This window comes from Gallus gallus, chromosome 28 (genome assembly GCF_016699485.2).
Source record: "Gallus gallus isolate bGalGal1 chromosome 28, bGalGal1.mat.broiler.GRCg7b, whole genome shotgun sequence".
In the NCBI taxonomy this organism is placed as follows: domain Eukaryota; kingdom Metazoa; phylum Chordata; class Aves; order Galliformes; family Phasianidae; genus Gallus; species Gallus gallus.
In genome coordinates this window covers 1,755,340-1,773,430 of record NC_052559.1, presented here as the reverse complement: position 1 = coordinate 1,773,430, position 18,091 = coordinate 1,755,340, and the positions used below count along the sequence as shown (strand labels likewise).

Genomic DNA, 18,091 nt, shown 5'->3' with positions numbered 1-18,091 from the left:
GCATGCGCAGAGGCCGCCGAGCCGCCCTCAGGCGCGGACGGAGCGTTCCGCGGCGCTTCGCGCCTCCCTCAGGCTCCGCCTTCCCCCTCCCTCCGCCATTCGTCGCCCTTCTCGCCGAGCTTGCGCGGAGTAGGCTTTTTTTTTTTTTCCTTTTTTTTTTTTTTTTTTTTTTTTTCTTTTCCCCTTCCCCTCAGCGCGTCTCGGCTTCCCCACCATTTTGTGCCGTGATCACGAGGTTAGCTGTGGGATCGTGCCGAAATCTCCCTCGCGTTCGGGCTCGGAACGGGATCTCGAAGGGGCCTTGATGGCGGAGAGTCAATCAGCGGCCGGGCTGGGGGAGCTGACATCCCCTGGGGGGGCCGTAACGCTCGGCTCGGAACCCGAAACCCGGCGGCTGAGCGAGCTGCGGGTCATCGACCTGCGGGCGGAGCTGAAGCGCCGCAACCTGGACACGGGCGGCAACAAGAGCGTCCTGATGGAGCGGCTGAGGAAGGTGAGCGAGGCGCCGAGCGGAGGGGGGAGGGGGGCCGGGGGAGGCTCATCCGGGTCCTTTGTCCCACGGCGGAGGGCCGTTGGCGCATGCGCGGTGGCCGTGGCGCCGCGCTGAGGGGAGCGCGCGGGGCGGGGGGGGTCGGGCCGTCCCCGTTCCCTTCTCCCGTTCCGTTCTCTCGTTCCCTCGTCGTGTCGGCACGTCCCTTCCCGTGCTCTGCTTCCCTCTGCACGCCCTTCGTTCTCTTCTGCGCGTCTTTCCTCGCGGGCTCTCAGCAGGCTGGGCCAGCCGCGGATCCTGAGTCCTTTGTGGCTTCACGCAAACGCCTCCGGCCCTGGAGCGGCCATTCCCGGTTATTTGTAGCCCTACGCGGCCCTGCTCGTTGTAGGGGAGGTGTGCTGGATGGCCGTTACCTTCCAGCTCAGACGGTTCTGTGATCAGAAAACCATTCCCCCTTGTCCTGTGAGGGTGGATAGTGATAGGACAAGGGGGAATGGTTTTAAACGGAGATGGGGAGGTTTAGGTTGGATATGAGGAGGAAGTTTTTCACTCATAGGGTGGTGACGCACTGAACAGGTTGCCCAAGGAGGCTGTGGGTGCCCCATCCCTGCAGGCATTCAAGGCCAGGCTGGATGTGGCTCTGGGCAGCCTGGGCTGCTGGTTGGCGACCATCACATAGCAGGGGGGTGGAACTGAATGAGCATTGTGGGCCTTTTCAACCCAGGCGATTCTATGATCAGAGCACGGGGATCATTGAGTCCAACCCTGGGGTCCACACAGCACCACCCAAAATCCAAACCCTATCTGTGCTATAAAGTTTTGTGTACAGATGTGTGGAGCTTCACCCCTGGGTTGCATCTCAGTGTGTCTGCAGAGCTGTTTTATAGCACAGTGTTTGTTTCTGGTGGCCGATGGGGCTGTGTGACCTGAGATCCCCATCTGACAAAGCACACGCTGGTAGCAGTACAACAGAGCCGTATTGCTGTCTCCCTCAGGCTATCGAGGACGAAGGAGGAGATCCAGATGAGATTCCCATGGCTTCAGAACTGACCAACAAGAGGCTGTCAAAAAGAATGAGCAAAGGTACAGGGTGCAAATACAGCTTCTTCATTTTGGTGCTTTTTTTTTTTTTTTGTGGGAAATGGTAAAACTGTTTCAGTAGTGAGCAGGGACAACTATATGACACCCAGGTGTACTTCTGTTTGCATGTCTTGGAACCCTTTTCATGCTCGTGCCATGTATTTGTGTTGACTGTGTTGTATTCTCATCCTCAGCTAAATCCAGATAGGGCTTCTGGATCAGGATCTTCATGATTATTAATTGAAACAGCATTGAATAGATAACTTGGCAAAGAGTAGCTATGTTATGGAATACAGTGCTGTTTCTCACTTCAGTTATATTATTTTTAGGAAGAAAATCAGAAGAGGAAGGAGTGGAAGACAATGGGCTAGAAGAAAACTCCAGAGACGGGCAAGTAGGTGAAAACATGCTTGCAGTTTGTATCATTAATCACAGCGTATCATTAAAATCACAGGAAGTACACATCTGACCTTTTTCTTTGTTTAGGAGGATATTGAAGCAAGCCTGGATACCTTACAAGACATCGACATGATGGATATTAGTGTGTTAGATGAAGCTGAAATAGACAACAGCAGTGCTGTAGACTGTGGAGAAGACTATAGTCCTGATAACATTCTGGATTCACTGTCTGATAATAAAGACAATGTTGATGCAGAAATGAAAGAACTTCCAGATCAGCTAACAGAAAATGAGGTAAGTAGAGGTCCTTGCAAATATAACAAGTGTTTGGGTACATAGAGGTGTTACTTTGGTATATTACAGTATAGGATGTGTCTAGAATATGGATTCTGTTTCACATTAGCAGCTCTTGTGTCCTACCAGAGGTATAAGGGGTGACAGCAGCAACTTCAGCATCTGCTTTGCTATGCAGTAACATCTCTGGAGTTGAAAGTAATACGTTAGTTGCAGTGTTCCCTGTTGCCATTTACACTTGTTAGAGTGTATGTGTGCATTAATGGATGCATGCACATACATGTGCACCCACCCATCTAAATAATTCTACTTGTGAAGAAAGAAATTTGTTTTCAGCTTATAATTTAGAACTCTTTTCTGCAGAAATAATGTTGTGAAGAAGTTATATTGTGTAGTTTCCTCATGGATTATTAAAACGTGAAACTCTTTATGTATCAGCTATTGCCCAAGCCTGGCAGTGCCAAACTTTTGGTGTAGCTTAGAGAGCAAGTTGGAATATCTCCTATACAGTCTCCAGCTACTGAATGAACACAGTAATTGTATGTCATGTTTACTCCCCACAAAAAGTACTCTCTTTCCTTGTCTCCTTGTGTATTTGCTTTAGGCTTGTCATGTCTGTCTCAGCTTTTAACCGTGTGAGAAACAAGGTAATGGCAGAAACACCCCGATAACCTGAAAAGCCATTTTCTGGCTTTCTTTCTATTAGAGCTATTGAGAATCATAACCAGTGAGGTTTTGGTTGAGTCTTCAACCAAACAGAGCTCCAACAGCTCTTAGGAATGTAGATGTGGGGGACGTTTTGTTATTGAGAAGTGGAGACTTAAATCAACTTCACTTCTAACGCCTTTAAGTTAGAAGCTAAAGAAATAAAAAACAAAACAAAAGGTGGGACAGTGGAGAAACAATTTCTAAATCAGAGTAACTTTAAAGTAGACTTTAATTTCAGTATTACAATGAAATTAAAATGAAAGGTTATTGGAAAGAGTGCTTTCCTGCTAATATTTATTGCTTGAGAATATTTATCTCTTGCTCCTCTTGGGTTGCATTCAGAAATAGCAATCAAGATCTTCTAAATATTGGAAAATGTTTCTTGTTGTTGCTCAGGCAAGCTGGATGTGGTAGTGTTTCTCAGTAAGCTAACCTTGCTGCATAAGGAGTACTCTAATTCCTTTTTTACTCTTTTAGGAAGATTATGATGAAATTGAAAACAATGTAGATTCCTCTTCTGATTTAATTGAAATGAAGGTAAATTGAAAACATAACTTCCAGATATTTTTAATACTGTTCACTCTGTTCATACCACGTGGCTGTAGTGTGAACTGTAACAGAACCCACTGAGTGATCTCACACACAGTCCAGTCAAGTGAGAATGCCCTGAGTTGCTTTCTTGGCTTTTTGCCTTCCCTCCCCACCTTGCCAATTCAGGACACTTCCTCCACTATTTTCTGGTACTGCAAAGGAAACAGACCTTAAGAAATGCAGAGCAAAAGCTCTCTAATGGCTTTCCTTACTTAAGAAAAATGAGATTTACTTGAAAAGTTTCACAACTGATTCATTTTTTCTTTCCCCTGCTGATGATATCCAGTAGTAGCCAGGTTTCGATTTCACTCTGTAATACACAGAGGCACTTTTTTGCCCCCTTTTCTGTAATATTCCCAGTTACCAGGAGAATGGTGGCTGAAATTTGGGCTTTAATTAGTAAAAAAAAAAAAAAGTTACATACATTATTAATTTCCAGTGGATGTTGAAGAGCAGTGCTAAAAGCAGCAGGTGGATTGGCATACGTTTAAATCTTGTGGATGGGGTGGGGGGGTTGCAGTGATGCTCTGTAACAAAGTACAAGGAATAAAATGCTTATTCTGTGTTTATTTCCTGAACAGAAAATGGAGAAACTACACTTGGAGCCAGGTACTGTTAAAGAAAAGCATATTCCTGTCTTTTCAACTAATACTTTTTAAACCATTAACTATTTAAAACAAACAAACAAACATAGAATTTGCGTTATTCTTATGATGGACAACCCAGATCATGCAGGGTCATAGAGATTGGAAACCCAATCATATCCCCAGATCTGTGAAGTGATGCTTGTCATCTCTGAAATATTTTCAGTGATATGAAATGGTTTAAAAACCTGTTAAGCTACATAGATGGATTTAGAGAAGTTAATCCCAGTTTAAGAGCTAAACAATCTGCCTCTAAACAGATCTTGTGATATCGCACACACCTTAACTCTTTAACTAAGTAGAGAGCAGTGACAGCAGTAAAAAGATATTGTAGGGCATTAAAACATAAAGCTTAGTTACTGGATACAGAAGAAAGAAGAGAGTTTCTTCATGGAAATTTCATACAGATACTTTTCACTTTGTGGACTGCAAACACACTCATGCACCATCAGAAGAAGCCCAGGTTTCATGTTGGACTGTCTGCTAAAAGAATGTCACAGAGATTTAAAAATTGAACCTCAGTGCTTTGCTATGTTCAGTTAAGCGTCTTGGACTGTGGAAGCTAACTAGAGAAGAAACAGCTGAACGATTTCGTGAAGAATATCAAGGATGAGCCAGAAGGTTTTTGTTAAATCTGTGGGGGCATTTTTCTTCCCTGTTAACGTGTGAGGGCTGATGCAGTAGTGTGTCAGAGTGCAGTGAGCGTAGTACTTGTAACACTGTGTACACTAGGGTTTTCCAATCTCTGTGTAGCTTAGGCGTTCTCTTGGTGTTAGTGTGGCAGCCATGCCAGTTCCACGTTTGTGATTGCTGTATTTCCCTGGTGATTAAACCTTGTGCCATTCTATTCCTGTTAAATCCGTAGAAAATGAGAAAATACTCGACATTTTGGGGGAAACTTGTAAATCTGAGCTCCTTAACGAAGAAACCTCCGAAGCGGAGCAGCCCCATGCACAGGAAGCAAGTAACGTGGTGCCAGGCAAGAGGCTAGCAGAGGAAGAGGACGCTCTTGGTGCCGCTCAGTCGGAGGAAGATGCTTTAGATTTGGACAGCAAATCGGCACAAGCTATGGCAAGGAAGGAGGCAAAGCGTTTAGTTGTAGCAAAAGGGGAGACAAGTGAACAGACAATAGAGGAAGAGAAGCTGGACTCTGACTCTGTAGGAGTAGAGAGCGTAAGCGATCAGAGTAGCAAGCGCTGCCAAGGCCTGGAAGCCTCTAGTGGGGAAACAGCGGAGAGAGGCGCAGGTCCGGAAGGCAAAGATAGCAAAGAAGATGGCAAGAAAGCAGAAGACAAAGCTAATTCAGAGGAATCCCCCGCTACTAAAGAGTCCTCAGCCAGTGAGGGCGGTGATCAGAAAAAGAGGTTTGTTTTTTCTCCGTTATAGACCAGATGCTATCTTTTGTCACGGGTCGTTAAGCGATGCCAATAAGCCGTTTCCTTCAATTGGCCACCACGCCTGCTGAAATTGTAGCCTATTCCTAAAGAATCGGTTTGATTTCTCCTTGTGCAGAATTGTTGTTTCTTTTTTTTTTTAAGCACAGAGGGTTTGATTTCTTTCCTTCCTCAACCTTCAAAGGTTGTTTTCTTAAATTACTCTGATTTGTAAACTTCTTCCTAATATAATTCTGTTTAAGAATCTGACTCCCCTTATTTTATGTCAGATTACTTAAATCGAGTATTTAAAGGTGTATTTTTGTTTGCAACATATTTTCTGGTAGGTATTTAATTTTAGCTTTTTAAATAATTGATAAGTAGTCATTATTCTCTCTGACTTGAGTAACGTGTTGTTTTGTCTTTAGCCCTGTGGAGGAGGACAGAGATACAAAGCTGATCTCAAAAGACGAGAAAGGTATGTATCTATAAATACCAGAAGTTGACATTTATGTCAGTGAAACTGCTTTTATGTTGGATGGGGTCTTTCGTTGTGAAAGCGTTGAAGTCTCTCCAGTTCTTAAATATCATTATGTACTTATTTTCCTGGATTTTTAAACATGTAGCTATGCCAAAAAGTTCTTCTCTTTGATACATCTTACAAGGCTCTGCGTTGTGCCCTTTTGTTTGTGTCTTGATCTCCAAAGGTAGACCTTAATCTGTGGCAAATATGTCCTTCATGGTGCTGAGGATACCAACAGCTGTTAGTGAGTCCAGAGCCTTTTGTGACTGGTTTGCCTGTGGTTCCTTATAGCATCTCCTGTTATGTGAAAATAACGTACAGTCTTGTATTCATGTACTTAAGCATCGGAAATACTCAAAGTTTAATGTTGTCTTCCAGCTGGATTGATGGTTCTTAAATCTTCATCTACTCAGATCCTATTTACAGTGCCAATATGAATGATAAGCAGGACGGACATTGCTAGATGAGCAGTGCCAGGTGGGGCCTTTCCTGCTCCTTCTCATCGTGTTTCTTCCTTCTAATGAGCATTCTGCTGAGTCTTTACAGCTCTTTCCTCTTTTCTGTTCTCTCTTACCACTCCAAGGCAGAAAGCTTAGAACTGCCTTACGTGCAGCAGGGAGTTCAGAGCAGTGAGTGCTGAAGTCCCAGCAGTTCTGTAATTGGTAAGAAGTTCGTTAGGAGATCTGTCTGTCTACTGATTGGAAAGGAAGGATTTCCACGGTTTTAGGTTTTACAGCACAGACTGAACTCGTCATCAACTGCTTCCCCCCAGATTCTGGGTTGTGCCTGTCTGTGCCAGCTACCAGACCTCGCCTTCAGCTCCATCCACATCTGTTCACCTTTCATCCATATTTTACTCTTATTTCAGAACATTTAAAGGACCACTCAGCAGGTTCAGTTATTTACCCACAGACTGCAGCACATTTTGGGCGATTTCATCTTTCTTTTAAGAGATTGTTACAAGTCCCTGCATACTTACACAGGAACTTGTACAAATGGGACAGCGTTCCCTGCAGAGCTCGTGTTTGCAGCAGGAAGGTGGCAGCTCTCACATGAGGAAGTATAGAGACAGAAAGACACCCGAATAAGGAGAGCGTTTCAGACTGCCTTTGAAAGATGTGTCTCCCCTTTGATGATAGTTCCAAGAAATTCCTTCTATCACCAGAAAAAGTGTTTTAGAAGCAGATTGATGCAGTGAGACCTGCTGCACTCCACTCACAGAAGCCTGTGGAACTGAATGCTGTGAAGAGCAATGCAGAGATCTTAAAGAGATTTTGGAGGAGATTGGGATGGTGTCCTGGTGTGAGCGCTCCATGCAAACAGGCAACCATCAAAACTTGCATAAATCAGACTGTTTTTAAAAGGGATAAAGGTCACTCCCTGTTTGTTTGGTTTTTCTCTAGTACACTTACCAGTAACAGAGAAGTTCAACCAGGAATCAGTGGAATTACAGAGGAGCTGGCCAGGCTTGCTGGTTGCTCCTTAGAGAGATGAGCATAACACAACCACTCAGGAATAACAGATGTTTACAGAGAGACACCATCTCTCACTGTCAGAGAGAACATCTGTGAGCATTTAGCTTGAAACTTTCTTAATCACTGGACCATGAGTTCTCAGACTTGACAATGATATAATCACTTATGAAACATTGGCCAGTTCAGATGCTGTTCTGGGAGGGTGTTTTGTAGTTCCTGCATATCTGAAGAATGCTGACCTTTTTCTGACTGCCGTAACTGAGGTCATAGCTGAACTGTTCATACCCTAAACATGAGCTACATGCAGGCAGACACTGAGGAAAACATGTTCTTGCTTTTATGGTGAATGTTTTTCCTTGAGAGGTGCAGTTAATTTGCATCCAATTGTAATTCCTTAGGAATCAAGGAGATAAGGGCAAGACGTGAGTACCTGTGGGTGCTGACTCGGTTCCCACAGCTCTTGCAGGTCTTCAGTCTTTTCCTGTAAGCTCCAACTTGCTGGGATGGATCCAGACACGTTCTGAAGGGCCACAGTTACTTTATCTCTGGAACTTCTTCCTTGAGGAATGATGTAACGTCCCTCTGTTGCATGTGACAGAGCTTGTCGTTCCATCTTAAAGCAGTTTGGACTCCCGATTGCCTTCAGGAGTACGAGTTGTTGGGAGATGACGTTTATGCTTTACTTTATGATTTGAAAAATCAGATTTGTGGAACTGTTCTTTTTTAGATGTGGGAATGGTTGAACTAATCAGGATTCGGGGTGTGGTTTTGTTTGTGTTCCTCATTAGGTCGCACTGCTGGCGGTTCTGGGAGAAACTTTTGGGTGAGTGGACTTGCTTCCACCACCAGAGCTACAGACTTAAAGAATCTGTTTAGCAAATATGGGAAGGTAAGGTTGGTTGGTTTGTTTATTTTCCCCTCTCCATAGACTGTCTTTAAGACTTGATATGCTTCTGTTGCTGCAAATGTCTGTGGGATTATAGAGGAAAGAAAAGCCTGCATGAGTTCATGCTGAATGGCTGCAGTTTTATTTTATATCTTCCAAACAAAAACAAAATTCCTTTTCCAGTCCTTATGTAAACAGACAGCGACTGCTTACATATTTCTCTGTATCCTCTGGTGGTGTCTTTACTCATTTGAACCTCACAGTAAGCAGTGAATGCTGCTTATTAAATATATTCCTGGTACAAAGTAGGATAGCACAGTGTTTGATGATGTATTTATTGGGGCATACATGAGGAATTGCCTCAGTACCTGAAGCTTTACCTTTGTCTGAAGTGGATAACTGCTTTAAAATGCACACACTTGGGCATTGTTACTTTTTACTGCATTGGCTATGAATGTACTCCACCTCAGCTGGAAAATGGGAAGAACTAGTTCAACAGAAAGCTGCTGTCAGAGCTGATAGCATTTCTTGTACGGAGCTGATTCCTAAGGATTTCTGTCAGACCTTTGAAGCCCATTTAAAGACGTCTTTCTCAGCAGGTTGTAGTTAGGGAAATCTCTGCTAGTAATGCATTACTGAATGTTTAACTGAGAAAACACTGCAGTGTAAGCTGTGACCTGACAGTAAGTACTGAAATGTGATAAGTGTGGCACAGCATTAGGTTTGACAGTCAGGAGAGTAACAGAAGCTTCTTTTCCCCATGTCAGTTAAAAAATACAGCGCTGCCTTTGCATTTATTAGTTCAGAAGTCCATCTGGTGAGCTGGAATGTGTTGATCATAGAGATACCACAATGTATTAAATGTTTAATAAAAAAAACAAGCTCACCTATTGTTTGCCCCTGCTTAGCTGCCACAGTAACATGTAGCCATGTAAATAAATTTACTGTTATTTGCTACAAAGCACTGATGGAGGTTGAAGCTTCCAAGCAGTCAATGCCCATCTGCTCAATAATCAAGAGCTCAGAAGTACGTTCCGTACTCAGCTCCACTTAAATGCGATGCCTCTGTGCACACGTCGGTGTAAATAAGCAGTGTTTATAAAGCAGGTGTTCTGTGCAGGCTTTTTCAAGTTGTTTGTAGGGGAGAAACTCTTCTTTCTTAAGCAGAGCTACAGATGTCACTCTTTGTCATCCTCAGTGGTGACATGAAGACATCATTTCAAGTGGCAGCAGCGTGCCACAGGGCCGGCCATGCCCTGGGGTGCACCAGGGATGCTCTGTGAGTGTTTCTTGCTGTTAATGCTGGGCCTTTGTTGCTGTGAGCGTAATACGTTGTTTCTTTGGGAAAGGTGGTTGGTGCAAAAGTGGTCACCAATGCCCGCAGCCCCGGTGCACGCTGTTATGGCTTTGTCACCATGTCTACAGCTGAGGAAGCCACGAAGTGCATTACTCACCTCCACAAAACGGAGTTACACGGGAAGATAATTTCTGTGGAAAAAGTGAGTATTGATCCTCAAAGATTTCTCGCTGCCATTGAGTTGTACACATAATTGAAACCACGATCTCAGCTGATGTGCAAAATCAATTTCAGGCAAAAAACGAACCTGCTGGGAAGAAACCAACTGAAAAAAAGGAGAATGAGTCAAAGAAAGAAACAGCCAGCGAGAGGTACTGCCTTAAACATTCCCTGTCCACAGGTGCTGCAGTTGTCTATGTTGATTTGTCAGGAAAAACAGTTGAATAGAACTTCTATGACAAACATCCAGAAAGTGCTAAGTGTGTGTTTGTAACTACTGCACCTCAGCGAATCAAAATGTGGTTTTGTTAATTTGTCTCTTTCTGAATATCAGTCTAATCTATATCAACATCTGCCTGTAGGCCTAGCAGTAGTAAAAGGGATGAGAAATGTGACCAAAAAGACGATTCCAAAAAGGCCGAAGACAAAGATGAAAAAGAAAGGAAAGAGAAGGATGAACAGAAATCTGCTTCATCGGATCAGCCTAAATCTTCCAAGTCAGGTAATGTGGCTGTTCTCTATTTCACAGTCAATCTCTCATAATCATAGAATCATAGAATATTCTATGATAGAATGGCCTGGGTTGCAAAGGACCACAATGCTCATCCAGTTCCAACCCCCTGCTATGTGATGGTCGCCAACCAGCAGCCCAGGCTGCCCAGAGCCACATCCAGCCTGGCCTTGAATGCCTGCAGGGATGGGGCATCCACAGCCTCCTTGGGCAACCTGTTCAGTGCGTCACCACCCTCTGAGTGAAAAACTTCCTCCTCATATCCAACCTAAACCTCCCCATCTCAGTTTAAAATCATTCCCCTTAGTGTTATCGCTATCCAAGACTGGCATGACTGCAGGTTTCTTGGCTGGAAATCCAGATAGCGTCATGGAGGGGCACTGACATTATGTCAGCCTTAATGGTGACACTTGGGGTAGGTGTAGTGAAGAAATGCTTTTTGAGCAGAGGTTTAAGGACCCATTTCACATTGTAGAGGAGGTAACTTTGTGCATAGTAATGAGTTGCGTATGTTATGTAGCATTGTTATTTCTTACACGCTCAACCTCTGATTTGTATAGGGAGTAAAGGAACAGAGAGAACGGTGGTAATGGATAAATCCAAAGGAGAACCTGTTATCAGTGTGAAAACATCAACTACATCAAAAGACAGAGTAAGTAGTGCTTCTGCTTGGGAAGCGTGGTACATCGGTTTTCCTTAGAAACAGATCAGAAATCCCACTAAGCTGCATGTGCCCTATGCTTGTCCTACTGATTAGTCTAATTAGGGTTTCCATAGTGTGGATTTAGCTCTTAATTAGTCGAGTATTTTTCATATGGCTGATAACATATTCAGCAATGAAATCTTGCCAAACTAAATGTGGGAAGGGAAGGTCGTCTGTTCTTATGTGGTGGGTCTGCAATGTTTAAAAAAGAAAAAGAAATAGAAAAGTGTGGGGGCAGAGCTTTGAGATGTGTGTGAATGGAAACAGAGCCGAGCACTGCGTGTAGCAGTTGTCCTTTTGTAAATGCACTCTGCTGAGTTTCTGTCCTTCTGTATTAAATGCAGAGTGTTAAGAGCCAGGATCGCAAATCGGAGAGCAGGGAGAGGCAAGGCATTGTGCCCTTCGACAAAATCAAAGCTCAGAGGAAAATGAGGGAGGCCGAGCAGCGCCGGTAAGAGCAGAGTTAGCTTGGCTGGAATCTTTTTTCTTCCTACAAGTAACACAGTTTCCTTTTAATTAAAATGACCAAGGGAGAAAATAGTTCTTTTATGTGATACTTCATTTGAGTAGAAGCAATGAGCTTTGAGGTGTTTGGATTCAACTTCTCCTGTCCGTATTATTTGCCGCTGCGGGTGGGTTCGATGGGAGCAGTGAGATCACTGTAAATACAGGTCATGGCTGTGATACAATTCAGAGGAGCTCAACAAATTTGCAGTCACTGTGGTTTAATTTTTAAAAGTTATTTTTTTCCTTTTTAACTTCCTTTGTTGAAATGTCAAATCTGTAATCTTCCATGCTGCTAAAACAGCACCCGTGAGCGGCGGGAGAGGCAGCAGCACCTGCAGACCATCCGGGAACGCGAGGAAAGGGAGAGGCTTGAGATTGCTCGTGAGAGACTGGAAATTGAAAGGCAACGGCTTGAGAGAGAGCGGATGGAGAGAGAGAGACTGGAGAGAGAGCGGATGCACATAGAGCATGAAAGGAGGAGGGAACAAGATCGCATCCAGCGAGAAAGGGAGGAGCTGCGACGGCAGCACGAGCAGCTGCGCTACGAACAGGAACGCCGCTCTGCCATGAGAAGGCCGTATGACATTGACGGCAGGTAAAGGCAACGTGAGGGGCAGGAGGAGGGGGCTCGGCTGCCAGGCTGTGGCTCCAGCCTGCCCTACAGAGAGCTGTCTGCTCGAAGCTGCACTCGCTGCTTACCCTGAGGTGACTGTGTGTAAAACCTCAGTTGCGCTCTCCTGTCTGAGTTCTGTTCCTGCTTCTGAGCTTTTTTACATGTGTTTTTGGTTTGCACGGTTTGAAGGGAGGGAACAAATGTCAAAAGACACAAACTGGATTAAAACAAACGTCTTTCTGTCAGGAGGGATGATCCGTACTGGCCTGAAGCGAAGCGGATGGCGATGAACGATAGGTACCATTCTGACTTCGGCCGCCAGGATCGCTTCCACGACTTCGACCACAGGGATCGTGGCCGATACCAAGACCACTCATTAGACAGGTTGGTGTTAGCTCTGCTGTGCTGCCTGCAATCAGAGGGCAGAGATGGATGGAGTGTCACATTTTGCTGCCTTTTCTTTACTGGGTGTTTCTTTTGCACTTCCTTTTTTGAGCATGATGCAGTAGGCTGTGGAGTTTCTCTTGTGAAACTGAAGAGAGCTGTTCTGTGCCATGAGTTAAGCATTTGTTAAGCACCTGCTCAGTGTGCTGGTGCTGCTGCTTTGCAGATTTGTAAGCTTCTGGGGAAAAAAAAAAAGAGCTTCTGAAATAGTATCATAGCATCTTAATGGAAGGTATTGTTTCATACTTCTGGGCTAGCTGGGTTTTCCAGGAATCTCAAGTGTTGTGGCTTCCCTGTGTTCCTGCCCCACGTGCCTCTTATAGGCGATGCTGGCAGCACATGGAAACAGGATTTTCTATCTGTGTTACTTAGATACTGTTACCACTGCAGTGTGTTTTCCAACCACAGTCTGATTTTAATTGTCTGTCTGTAGGAGGGATGGATCGAGGACAATGATGGGAGATCGCGATGGACAAGTGAGTTGCTTTTTATTAAGCTGTAGAACTATCTTAACCCTTACAACCTGGTTTGGTGTAGTTTCAGATTAAAATAGAGTGCTAGAAGTATCTATCAGTGACAAGATTGCCTTGTTTTTGACTTACTGTAAAAGTCAGGTACAGTTACTGTGGTGTACAGCAAACAAAACTAGCACGTGAGAGAGGTGGGTGATAGGAGAGATTGTTCAGACAAAGCACAAGTACCATACAATTAACTCTGTAAGGTGGCAAAACTCAGTAGGTGTTGGTGTGTTCTTGTGGCTGGAGGGGCAGGCAGTGAGAGGTGGCTTTTACTGATGGCTGAGCTGTGGGATTGCGAGAGACCCAGACAGGAGAACTGGGCAGAGAGGAATATGACGAAGTTCAACAGGCAGAAATAAGGACAGAGTTGGTTCTGGGCACTCACACACGTGTGCTTTGCCTCGTAGCATTACCCAGACGAGCGCCACGGAGGGCCCGAGCGCCACTCACGGGACTCCCGGGAGAGCTGGGGCAGCTACGGCTCCGACAGGAGGATGAGTGAGAGCAGAGGGATCCCCCCGCCCTCACGGTCAGTGTGCTGAGCTGTGCTACTTCTCCTTGTGCAGCTAGTGAAGATTGTAGATGCACTTTTTGATGTGATTCTTCACAAACCTCCCTCCTCAGTCCGTTCTCTGCCAGGTGCACTGCACACAAGTGGCTCTTCCAGCTCACTCCTGTACTGCAGTACTGCCAGGTGTCCCACTTGGGTTCTTGCTGTCGTGCACAGGTGTAATTCGGGCTCTTCCTGCAGGGATGGCCGTGACTGGGGAGACCACGGGAGGAAATTTGAAGGGCACCAGGAGCGTTCGTGGCAGAGCAGTGTGGACGGAGGGATGATGGGACGGGATCACGAGAGATGGCAAGGTAATGCTCCCCACGGGGTGCCTGCTTGGGCACAAAGCAAAACGGTTCCTGTGGATATAAAGGAATCATTTCCACTCTTTTGTAGGTGGAGGTAGAGGGAGACCTGGCCACGTGATGCACCGTGGAGGCATGTCAGGGTAAGAAGCTTAAAAAGAGCAAAGCATGTCTTTGTCTTCCATTTCCTTTCCTTTCAGGGTGAGTCCCTTGCATTTAAATGAGCCAAAGAAGCATTTTTAGGGGATTATCAGTTATGCAATTTGTTACTGAAATGTCAAGGGATGACAGAATATTCCTGTGCTTCATAACGTAGAGCATCATTTATTTCAACCTGACTACTCGAGTCACGAGAAAACAAACCCAAAACCATCTGCCCCACTTTGCAGGCGAGGAGGGTTCATGCAAGGAGGGAACCAAAGCCAGATGATGCACGGAGGAGGGATGCAAGGGGAGGGATTTGCTGGCCAGGAGAGAGCAAGCAGACCCAACGATCCCCGGTTCAACCGTCGCTACTGAATGTTTTAATTTTTAACGCTACGTGGCAACTGAAATTGATTTGTCACCCGGGGTTACCATTCCTTGGAGCTCATGGGTCACTGTAAGTGTAATTTTTTTTAAGCTGCTGCCATATTACGTCACTCAATACAATGTGAACTCATTTGTTTTGTAATGTGTTGTTCATATCTCATTTAAAAATGTTTGTTAATGAAGCATTCCATTTTCCATAAATAAAAAACAGTTTACAGTTAATGGCTTCAGTCGTCCCTGGGACACTGAGTTGTTGGCCACACGCTGAAGCACAGAATGCTCAGCCCAAGGTGAAATACCCAAACGCCTTTGCACTTCCAGTAGCAGCGTGCTCCCAGCAGCACTGACGTACCACGCTACTTCAGGAGTCTTAATTAACTACTGCAGTCTAATTTTTTTCATGCTGGTGATGATGCTAGTTTAAGTTTGGACAAAGGGAGGGCGAGGGGTGAAGGATCTTTTTCTCTTCATTTCATGGTGGGAGCTACGCCTGCTTGGCCTCTGCTACCCCAAGGCAGTCCAAAGCTGCTCCGATTCCAAGACCTACATTTCTTCAGCAGTCCTTGATGGAGACTAGGAACAGCTCTTAGCTGTGCTTGGGTATCTCTGGATGTTTTTAAGAACGCAATCAACACTGGTGCAGACAGAGGTTTTCCGTCAGCACAGAACTGTCGCTCTGCACCAGAGCCACGCGCTGCTGAGGCACCTACCACTGGGAACACACGAAGCAATGGGTGCAGTTTGTGTGCCAAAACCAACCCCAATAAAATGGGAACTTCCAAAGTCCTTTATTGTAGCCCTTGTGTGGCTGAGCTGCCCTCCAGCGGGACCAGCACAGGACGGACAGAAGTGCAGAGCTGCACCCAGAGGACGTGCTCACTTGACGAGGTCCTTCACGTACTTCCAGCCTTCTGATGTGTACTCGCAGGCCCTGCTGGGAGCCACAGACAGGGCAGACATCACCGTGTGCACTCCTGTGAGGAAAGTGGAGAGTTATCCCCAGAAGAGCATCACTCAAGGCAAATGTCCTATTGTTACTCTAGCACCGTGCATCTCTTCAAAGACAGAGGAAAATGTAGATCTGTGTTATGAAGCTTGAGCTCGAGTACAGCCTCACTGTCCCAATAGCACGAGTCAGACAAATGACAATTCAGATGACCACAAGATGACAACAAACTGCAGCTTGGACAGTTCAATTTCATTTCTGGTTTTGCTGCAGACCCCAGGTGACATGTCACAGGAACGGGGGCTGTTTCCCCGCAGCTCTGTGAAGGTTATTTGCTGCACCATAGGAACTACAAATCCTCATCAGCTATTTATGACGTTTGGCCTTCAAACATCCCTAACTGCCTAGCAATTGTGGGAACGCTCCTGTGAAAAACCATAGGCTGAGTTCAGACACACTCGTGTGTGAGAACAGTTCTATGGCCACACATCTTCGTCCTGATTTCACGCTTGGAAATGAAGGTGAGGAGATAAAGTGAACTGCCCACAGTCACTGCATGTGCTCATGGTGGAACCTGCAGGAACGCTGCTCCTAGATCCATGCTCCTACCAGACCGTCACTCTTACAGAGGGCAGTACTGAGACATGACTGAGATAAGATAATCTTTTGAGTTGCTTTTCAACCCAGGCCATTCTGTGGTTCTCTGACAAGCTGCATCACTGTTGGCCCCTTCCCACAACTAAATGAAAAGTGGTTTTACCTTTGTTCCAGGAATCAGAGGGGGAAAAGTCCAAGCTTGGAGCAGGCGGGAGCTGGAAAGAGAAAGAACATCAGCAGTGGGGGTGTCAGTGGGATGGGGCCGCCTCACCTGGAGGGCCTTCAGGACCTCAGATCTCAAAGGCATTTTGGTGCCCCCTTTCCCTAAGCCTCAAAGAGCATCAGCCATTGCCCTGAGATCTGGGCTTGGCTCTTTCCTGCAGCACACAGCAGAAGGGAAATGCTTCACACCGGGGGTGCTGCTGGCAGCTATGGGTCTGTTATAAGAGACTCCAATATGGAGAAGACTTTCTGGCTCCTGAAGATTTTAAACACTTAAAGGGCCTCTCTGGCCAATCTGAATTCAGCCTGACAAACCAGGAGAATCTTGGCCTGAACTCTTAAGCCCAAAGAAAAGCCTAAAACTATCACTACACACTGAAATCTGCCCCAGAGCAAACCTGCAGTACCCTCCTTGACCTGCCCGGGCTCATTGCCTCTTTCCTTCCAAGTAAGGCCTGGGAATTCTCCCCACTACACTCTGAATGTCATCCTCCTTCCATTTCAACCCTCCTCAGAGAACTCTCAATGTGAAATAAAGGTTCAGCAGCAAAACTGCCAATGTCATTGGAACCTGAACCATCATCCCAATGCGTTCTGCTGCTCATCATCTGCTGTGCTCATCTGTGCACCCTCACCTCCCATCCTTACCTCCCAGCCCATGTAACTCGTCCACTCTTTGACTGCAGGAGGCAGCGCCGCCTGAGCCTTTTTTAGGGCTTCAGCACCTTCTGCACCGCTGCCCAGCAGCCCCTGATCGTAGGCCACGTACACAGCAGCTCCGGCCAGGCTTCCTTTGATGACAAACCTGAAGGAGCCCAAAGCAGCCACAGTTCAGTTTGCATCAGGAGTAACACCGCATCTCTCGGGCAGATGAGAGGCTGTGGGGTCACCGTCCCTGGAGGTGTTTGAGAGCAGACGGGCGTTGCTCTGCCATCCCTTCCCCTGCACCAAACATTCATCATCCGTCAGAAATCTGCTCACACTTCGTCTGCATTTCGAAGATTAGAACGGGGAAGCATCACAACTCTGAGCAGACAGCGGCTGGCGCAGAGCTTTGGTGAAAGCAATGGGAGGACTCGGTGGGAGACAGCACAGAACGGAGCCTTCAGACCCGCACGGCCCTCGGTGCCACAACGCCGCGTTTCTGAGCGCCTCCGGGGACGGTGACCCTCCCTCCTTCCCCCCCCCCCGGTCAGCCCGTGCCACCGCGATGCCATCGTTCTCACCGCTCAGATGAATGAGACGCACAGCAGCGCCTCCAACACCGCCACGCCGCCCGGGCTGCCCCAACAGCGCAGCTTTATGGCTGCTGAGGTCACCCGCGGGCCGCGCCCGGAGCCTCCGCGCGCCGTTCACCCCCCCTTCCCCCTCACACAGCCGCTGCTCCGCGCCCGGAGGGGCCGCACGCTGAGGGCACCGCGCTGGGCCGGCGCTCCCGCCTCGCTCCGCGCCCGGGGCCGAGCGGGGCGAAGGGCAGAGCCGCGGGGCGGGCAGCGCTAGGCCCAACCGCAGCGCCGGCGGTCCCGGACGGAGGCGGTGCCCGCGGGACTGACCTGAGCACGGGCAGCAGGCGGGCGGCCATGGCGGCACCAAGGGCAGCGCTCGGCCCGCGCCGCGAGGGCCGCCGGGAGCGCCTCACGTGACCGGAAGACGGGAAGAGCG

The 18,091-nt window shown here is 46.8% G+C and overlaps 2 protein-coding genes across 3 annotated transcripts; one reads left to right on the top strand and one right to left on the bottom strand.

The window, feature by feature from the left end:
- The first annotated feature begins 180 nt into the window (after window positions 1–180).
- Window positions 181–14,886, top strand: SAFB (scaffold attachment factor B). 2 transcript variants are annotated; one of them, XM_423726.8, is made up of 21 exons: window positions 181–493; window positions 1,486–1,573; window positions 1,900–1,964; window positions 2,057–2,263; window positions 3,449–3,508; window positions 4,144–4,171; window positions 5,072–5,570; window positions 6,008–6,057; window positions 8,366–8,466; window positions 9,813–9,962; window positions 10,055–10,131; window positions 10,342–10,481; window positions 11,051–11,142; window positions 11,538–11,644; window positions 12,002–12,295; window positions 12,560–12,697; window positions 13,191–13,233; window positions 13,683–13,804; window positions 14,027–14,139; window positions 14,225–14,276; window positions 14,523–14,886. In XM_423726.8, the coding sequence occupies exons 1-21, from the start codon at window positions 305–307 to the stop codon at window positions 14,650–14,652; spliced, it is 2,745 nt and encodes a 914-aa protein (XP_423726.3). In that variant the 5' UTR covers window positions 181–304; the 3' UTR covers window positions 14,653–14,886. The 2 variants fall into 2 exon arrangements, with proteins under 2 accessions (XP_423726.3, XP_046760582.1); XM_046904626.1 differs by lacking the exon at window positions 181–493 and adding an exon at window positions 576–883.
- Window positions 14,887–15,433: 547 nt separating this feature from the next.
- C19orf70 (chromosome 19 open reading frame 70) lies at window positions 15,434–18,043 on the bottom strand. Its single transcript, XM_003642843.6, has 4 exons — window positions 17,983–18,043; window positions 17,078–17,234; window positions 16,371–16,422; window positions 15,434–15,638 (listed from the first exon to the last, which is right to left on the bottom strand). The coding sequence occupies exons 1-4, from the start codon at window positions 18,009–18,011 to the stop codon at window positions 15,541–15,543; spliced, it is 336 nt and encodes a 111-aa protein (XP_003642891.5). The 5' UTR covers window positions 18,012–18,043; the 3' UTR covers window positions 15,434–15,540.
- Between the last annotated feature and the right edge of the window lie 48 nt (window positions 18,044–18,091).